Source organism: Anastrepha obliqua, chromosome 5 (assembly GCF_027943255.1).
Source record: "Anastrepha obliqua isolate idAnaObli1 chromosome 5, idAnaObli1_1.0, whole genome shotgun sequence".
In the NCBI taxonomy this organism is placed as follows: Eukaryota; Metazoa; Arthropoda; class Insecta; order Diptera; family Tephritidae; genus Anastrepha; species Anastrepha obliqua.
This window is the reverse complement of record NC_072896.1, coordinates 117870165-117878516: the sequence shown is the minus strand read 5'-3', so window position 1 is coordinate 117878516 and position 8352 is coordinate 117870165. Positions and strand designations below refer to the sequence as shown.

Below are 8352 nucleotides of genomic sequence, written 5' to 3'. Positions count from 1 at the left end.
CGCCTGACAAATTTAGTATTTTTCGTGCCTTATTTGTTGCTTTGTTTGTTTCAGTTTTAAGTGTTCTACGCTGTTATAAATAACCGAGCGACTGATCGCCTTGACGATTTCTGACTTGCTTTTGTTCTTAATGTGTTTGTTGCTGTGACTGAACTCAATTGCACTCGTTGATGCGCGCTTCCATTGCACTGTTATAGTTGTTGTAAAATAAAGATTTCTTGTTATCACGGGCATAATTAATTAATCGTAATAAATATTTATAAAAAGCTTGCTGTCGCATACTTACTTTGTGTGCAAAGTTACGTTCATATGTACATGCATACATACATATATTAAAGTTGGTAAACAAACTTACTTGTGCATATATGTACATACATACATATGTACTTGAATACAGCTGTTTTGCTTTCTTCTAATGGGTTGAGGCAAACATTTTTATATCGACATACATATGTATGTGCATATGTATGCATGTAATTGCTTTACAATTTCTTAAAAGATTATATACTATGTACATGTGTATATGAACATGCGCGCTCCATCATACATATATTCCTCTTACATAAATATGCATTTATTTATATGTACATACATACTCGTAAATATACTATGTATGTTCATGTCTTTCTCATATACTCTATTTGTTTATATTAAGTTTAATACATACATATGTATGTGGTATATTTATTATTGTTTTGGTTTTATAACGTGCCATATCCACGTACGGACATTTGCACGTATCTTCGTATTTATTTTCTTTTAGCGCCGGTAAACGAATATTTAATTGGCATTGATATATGTACATATGTATGTATGTATGCATGCACATACATACTTATATACTTGCAAACATTTTTAATACATGCGTATGTATGTGTGTAAATATTTTACTACTCACCATGCTACAACGTGTAAATATGTACTAATGTATGTATGCGCATGTACGTGCTAATATATTTTATTAACAAATGCAAATACATATGTTTGTTTATAAATTAAAGTTAGTGACTCATTAATGTGTTTGCTGTGTTTCACAAATAGTGGGATCTCGTAAGAAGGTGTTCACATTGGAATCTATCAATCAATAACAGTAATAAATTTAATAATACTCGTACATGTACAACGAACATTTTTGAAATCCTGGCTAATGCTATGACCCATCACTGCGTGGGCCTGCAGGCAGCGCCCTTCCGTTCTGCGGCAACGTGCCACTTCTGATTGTTTCAAATTCTTAGTCAGCAAGTGCTCTCAGGAGCAGTACTCTCTGAGAGCAGAAGCTTGAGTCAAGTGGCGAATCTGTTAACTGCCAGTTGTGATTGCAACTTTTCTTCATCAAACCGGAGTGGTCGCATCCGAAACTTAACATTACTTCTTAGTAGAAATAGCATTTACATGGTGCTTCTTCTTCATAGGATTAAATCCTGTTTATGCACAATTTTATATATGAAATAAATTTGTTTAGGTACAAATAAAAAAATAAGTAAATAAATATTAATTATGTGGTAACCAGCCCAGAGTATAACCAGATTGTGCAGTGTTTTATTTAAGGACACGTTTTTGTTGAACTACAGCTGCACCAATCGGCTGACAGACGCTGCAGATCCCATTGAGATTTTAAGCCGAATACAACGGAGTGATACCGCAAGAGAGTACTTGCCCGAAGTCGGAATTACGAGTTGCTTCAATCGCATGTAAACAAATAGTTACGTCTCTCATTTTTTCTCCATCTGCATACACAAAAAACAAATGTATTCCGATGTGGGCATTTCTTGGACCTATAAAGCAGTGAATCAGAAAAAATCTTCCCGATAGTATTTAGAAATGCGCCGAAAACTCAAAGAAAAACAATTTTACATTTAGAAACTAACAAATTTATTATTCAATGAAAATAAACTCACAAATTTTACTTCTAAGAAACAATGTCGGCAATGTAATCTTACTATGATTGGAATTAATGCTATGTATATATACAAATGTATGTGTATATGTGCGTATCTATGTTTGTGTGTGTTACTTATATTTTAAGTCAATTTCATATTTTTTTATTCTCTCATCGGATTCTATGCGTGTTCCAATTTCAAATTTTTTCAACTCAAATTCATTTTGTAATTCAATTTTTCTAAGCTCAAATTCATTCTGTAACTTTTCTTTTTCAAATTCTAATTTCTCTTTTTCCAATGCTATTTTCTTTTTTTCAATTAACCGCAAGCACTGAAATTTGTGCGCACATGCAGACTTTTTCTTTATATGCCTATGTTTTATGTTTTTTGTACTTGTAATATCTATCGGACTCTGCCTCGATGTTTGTGTATGTAATGACTTCTGTTGGCCTTTCGTATGTGATAAATCATATGAGCTCTGCGAAGTTGAGGGCTGTGGAGTACCAGGCTGAAATTTTAATTCCAACTCACCATCACCCGAATCATAGGGATTACTATCGCACATATTGCGTACCTCTGCGTTCGTGGTGTCAATGTCGTCATTAGCACCCTCATATACAATGCCTGGGCTTACGATTTTGCTGTGTCTAAAAATATCACTGAGTATATCCCAATAGGGTGATATTTTATTAATATACTCCATGACACTTTGCTCTTTTCCGTTGGTCAACAACTGAGAGCCGACGTTTTTTTCTTTCCAATCAACAGCGTCTAAGTATTTCACTTTCAGGTGCCGCATTTTGCATTTTAAAGACATCCAGCCGATCGATTCTAGACAGAGTGTGCTTTCCTTGATTTTATTGTAAAAAGCCTCTGATGTCGGTTTCTTAAGTGAGATATTGTGCATAAATATGTATGTATGTATGTGTATTTATAAAGAACTTTAATTTTTCTTAAGTACGTATGACTGCATTTACCTCAAAGGTTTCAGGTTGGTCTCTGACTGCATCACATACAGCTTGGAGAAGCACTTGCGTTTGAAGGTCTGTCCAGACGTGTGTGGGATTAATCCGCTTGCGTTTACGTTTTGATCCTGAGGTCTAAAATAGCAGAAGAGTAGATACGTAGTATGTACTATATGCATCAGATAATACTTGAATTATTATATTATTACATTTACCTCATCCATTGCGCGCAACTTTTTTATTTCCTCTTAAGTCCCAGCAAACTAAAATTATGTATGGGTAGTATAATTTATCACTTGTCTATATGCATTTACAGTCATACTTATGCGCGTTTTACCGTTTATCAATTGATATACACAGCTAAGTTTGTCGTGTTTATTTCCCAGGTGGCTGATAAATGAAACGAAAAATGGCTCTCATCTAAGTTTACGGTAAACTTTATGAGCGCATTTTGTTATTAATTTACTCACGCTGCTACACGTATGTATGCAATTGCTACGGTACTCGTGGTGAACTTTGTCGAACACTTACTCGTAACTTACTGGCATACCAAAAATGAAAACGTAAATAAATATACCATTTATTAAGCCACGGCTATGTACAGATTTCTTCATACCATAGAATTGTGGGTGAAGAGAGACTCCTTTCTCACTATTATGAGATTACCAGTGATGGCAATGTAGAAATATAATTTCTGTGAGGAGGATTTTTCTTTGGAATTAAAGCTTTGTTTGAAAAGTTGAGCTTGGATTGTTGTGGGGTGTATAAGAAAATTCCATATCCACCTCGGAGGAAAAATTTTCCTCTGTGAACTTCTTCCTCCTAAAATAAATTAAAATAATGTTCAATAAAGGTGAGGAAGTCCGATATTTCTATGTACGAATATACATACATATATATGTACGTACATGTATACATATGTATGCCCGGCGTGACCCATCATCGCCATCAGCCGTCGCTGCATTTTGGCACAAAGCGCGGTGCTTACGCTTTTGTAAAACTACATACGCACATATGTATGTGCCTATGTATGTATGCAATATTATTGCCGACGGCTTGGTCTCATAAATTTATTACCGTAGATCGGGCTTACTAATACCTATGCACCCGCCAGTTTGGCAAATTTTTTGTTTTGCTTAGTTTTATTGTTAAAAAAAAAACGAAAAGATACTCAATGATAGATATTTCTGGAACACTTAAGAAAAAAAAACAACAACAGAACACATATGTACACATATAAATTGTACACAAATAAATCACATGTTTGAAACGCGTGAGAAAATTGCTTTAGGGGTTGAAATTAGTATGCAATCGCTTGAAAGAGGCGGTGCTTAAGGTGCCGTCAGACAGAACCGTTTGGAAAATTCTGTTTAAAAAACGAATCGAATGCTGAAAAATTGGAAAAGAAAATTCCGAAATTATTTCTGGAATGTTCGCAACTGAAACTAAAAATGTTTGATGCGAGGCCGCAACTGAAATCAACAATAACATAATAATAATTTTGTTGTTGCAGTCAGCTTATTCTTTTTGCTTTCGAAATATATGAACAGAAAAATAAAAATTTGTGAAACTTGCATACATACATACATACATACTTATATGCATATGTAAATACTTACATGCATGTGCATCATATAAATATCGACGAAGAATTCGACTTAGTGGCAAAAATAAATAAATGCATATATGTTTATATCTATGTAAATATAGTATGTACGTTGGTGTGAATCAAGCAACAGAGAACTTAAAATAAACAAAAAAACGTATGTATGTACAACAACGATGTAGAGGAATCAGAATGTGTGGCCAAATATAAGACCGTAAACCGGCTCGAAACGATTTTGAGGGAATCAGCTGACTTGCTGACGCAACAAGGGACATCTACGCAATTTCGAATGATTGCTAAATATAGGTATGTATATGTATATAAATTTTTGTATTTGAATAACAAAAATTTAACTAAAAATAATTCATAATATAATATAAATAATTAACTTAAAATAAAACATGCCCCATAAGTTGTTTAAATTATACTTATTTTAGCAGCTAAAATAATCCTGCATTTCCCAAGCAGCGTTCTGATGTTTGTAATCAGCACAAAACTCAGAGCTTTCACCCACAAAAGAAGAAAACGAATGAAGCAACTTTCAAAAATTGCTTTAAAATTGGAAATACGAATAAGAAGCGCAAGACAAAATCGCCTCCCTCTTCCGCCGCCGGCCTTCTCCCACGAACAAAATGTTTCTCTGTGTAGATGGGCACCATACAATACGAATTGTGCTCAATTGGGTTCAGCCAGCCCTCATTAAATTTTATTAAAATATACGTGGGTATATAAAATTAATTGAAAATTATTTAAGCCAAATGTTATGTACATATGTTATATTGAGTCTGACTGCATGGGTACCGCGTACGGTTAAGACCACTATCGAGAGGTACGGCCACGTTGGAGCCTTAGAAGCACCAAACTTACTGCTTTGCATACCTGTGTTCTCACCAGGCACTCGCTGAACTAAGAATATAACAAAGGGAAGTACTCCCTTTGCACGGAATGACCACCTCACGGATTCTCTGCCTACCAGCTCATTATATACAGTTTTCGGCAATGATACCGTAATAAGCTTGATAGCGCAGTATTCAGAAGCGATCGAGAAGAAAGTCAAGCATTCCAAAATTCATTTCAATCTCATCATCAATGAGTCGGCTCTGAGCATAAGAGAAGAGATTATTTTACAAGTGAGCACCCAATCGACTGCTTTTTTGATAGCATATGGCTTCGTTTGAAAAACACCATAGTGATCTAACAGACCAAACTTCAGTCTAATGGAGAGCTACTCGTCGAAGACTACTCCACCAATCTGCTCGTTCAACTTCAATGGCGAACAAATGCACTGAATCCTATTAAGTCCTGACTTTACATCTCTCCATTCCTGCATTAAGGCGATGGTGGGTGGAGAAGGATCGCGTGGATTCAACGTAGGTGTATGGTACATTGATTAGTTGCAGCAGGCATGAACTTGAACATAGAAACTTCGAAAGCCCGCAATCCCAAGGAAACCCAAGGTTCATTTGCTAATTGGCATAATCAGATGTTGAACTGACTAAATCGCAGAAGTTTGTTTACATTTCTGTGTTTACGTACATTTTCTTTGTATTCTTTTTCCAAGATAAATATTATATTACTCATATTAAATTTTATTTTAAAGTGTTTGCTTTTGTTTTTTTTTTGCTTTAATTGATTCAGTTGTTATCGTTTAATTTTTCAATATATTGTTTTAAATTCTTTTAGTGGCTGACTCACTTCAGAAATGGTTAAATGCGTACCAGTTTATTCACATCGAAATTCTGAAACATTGAGCCCCGTAAGTCCATATACATACATACATATGTGCATGTGTATGTATGCATACGTAGAGCGCAAAAGTGATCGACTCTCAACCTTGCACTCAATCGGTGAGCACCTATTATTATGCGTTACAAAGGTTGGACACCGTGAAAAGAATTGTACGATTTACAAGGTTGGACATCGGAACAAAATCGTTAGAGTAACTTTGGCTGTTACTTCATAAAGGATGTGACATTGAGAGAGGCGAATGAAATTAATGTTTTCATGTATAAAGGTAAAGTGAGGTTATTTGCCTGTCTTCCAGTCAATGGTTCTCCAGACGGCAGCGCAGTAGCATTGTTAACTTTTTCGTATATGACCAACACCGTCTCAGTTTTTGTCGTTGTAAATAATAGCCCCTCTTACATCAGCCAATCAGCTGAGCGCTTTAAAATCCCTGAGAGGCGGCTAACGGTCTAATGCTGGTCACATTTTCTGTATCATCTCCCCTGTCGAAAATAAGGACAAATCAAACGAACAAACTCTGCAAAATTATGTAAACTTGTACGATGAAGAACTAATATGGCTGATGCAATCGCGATGACGTGTTGAGTAACAACTTCTAAGCTTCTACAAAAACTAAGTACAGTAGGTTCTGTTTTTATGCGGTAGATACGTTCCGCAAGAAACAGCATAAAAAAAAACAGCATAAAAAAAGCTACTAGTTCTATAGTAAAACTATAGATACGTTTCAAAAGTGCTAAAACCGCATAAATCTGAAATAATGTAATAAAATCGCATAAAAAAGGGCACTAGTCCCATATTATAACTATAGATACGTTCCATAGACCGCATGAATCTGAAATAATTAAATAAAATCGCATAAACAAAATATTGTATTTTTGAAAATTATATCTTTATTTAAGAAACGTCAGAATCGAAAAATAAATTTACGTCAGAAATAGAATCAGACAATACCCGCATGTTGCGCATTCGTTTAGGATTTGGCGTAAAATCACTTCCGTCACTTGAGGAAATGTACACGTCTGATCTAGATAGTTATGCAGGCGGTTCCATACTTGTAGGGTTAGCATTTCTGATGTAATCTGTGATGAGTTTTTGCTTAGCTGGCTTAGAATCTTGTTTATATGTACAATTCCCGATAGGTCGACATGCATTTTGTAATAAAAAAAAAACCGCACTATTTCAAAACCGCATAAAAAAAAGCCGCATAAAAACAGAACCTACTGTAAAATCTTAAATCTTGCTAATAGAGCTCTTAGGAATCTATAACCTGCAAGTGGAGTGATGTTGGTATTGTACATCGGCCTAAGTTATGTAAAATTATGTCTTGGCTAACTGAGCTCTTGTAATATTTCCAACTCATTTCTCAGTTTGCCTTTTGCTACTGGGTATGTACGTACATATGTATGTATATAAGTATTTGCATGTAATTCTTTTCTATTTTTATTACGACTTGTGTTTTGTCTTTTGTGTTGTGTTTTTTTTCGAGAACAAATAGTAAAGAAAAAATATGTGTCGGCTTCAAATACGGCCTTTTATTTACTTTTATTGCTTCATTGGGCTTATGTTTGTTTTCTTTCAGAATTACGTACATACATACATACCTATGCATATATGTATATACAAGTTTACATACATATATGTTTGCTTTGTTGTGCTTTGCTTAGCAGGTTCGCAAGCTAAATTTTTTATATACATACATACATGATTTTTTAAATAAAAATATTGAGAAAATATATACTTACATACTCGTATTTAGCTACCCAGCTAGAAACTGTAGGCCTATTCCACACTCACAGCACATAAATAATTCCCGTACACAAACAAATGGCTACTAGGAAGAAAAAATGGAATGCTTTGGATCGTAAGTGACCTATTTTTTGAGTGTCAAGCTGCATATAGAAATAGAAAATATCGTGGAAATTTTTGAAAATATATGTAAGCAAAATATATATACTATAAAGGTGAATGTCTGTACGTTGTCCGCGCATCACTACGAAACGACAACACCAAATGACGTAAAAATTTTTATACATTCATATATTCACCAATGAAGATTATAGTCATGTTTTTATGATGGAACTCGCTTCCCACAGCCCCCAGGCCGAACCACCACTCTCATTCGTCACTAATAGTCGAATATTTGCTTAAATTTAAT

The 8352-nt window shown here is 34.7% G+C and overlaps 1 protein-coding gene across 3 annotated transcripts; it reads right to left on the bottom strand.

Annotated features, from left to right (window-relative positions):
- Positions 1-1855: 1855 nt before the first annotated feature.
- On the bottom strand, positions 1856-3639 carry LOC129248649 (uncharacterized). 3 transcript variants are annotated; one of them, XM_054888279.1, is made up of 6 exons: positions 3462-3639; positions 3316-3386; positions 3168-3235; positions 3061-3108; positions 2858-2980; positions 1856-2766 (listed from the first exon to the last, which is right to left on the bottom strand). In XM_054888279.1, exons 4-6 carry the CDS (start codon positions 3067-3069, stop codon positions 2011-2013), a joined length of 888 nt encoding a protein of 295 aa, XP_054744254.1. In that variant the 5' UTR covers positions 3070-3108; positions 3168-3235; positions 3316-3386; positions 3462-3639; the 3' UTR covers positions 1856-2010. The 3 variants fall into 3 exon arrangements, with proteins under 3 accessions (XP_054744254.1, XP_054744252.1, XP_054744253.1); XM_054888277.1 differs by having other exon boundaries at positions 3168-3386; XM_054888278.1 differs by having other exon boundaries at positions 3183-3386.
- Between the last annotated feature and the right edge of the window lie 4713 nt (positions 3640-8352).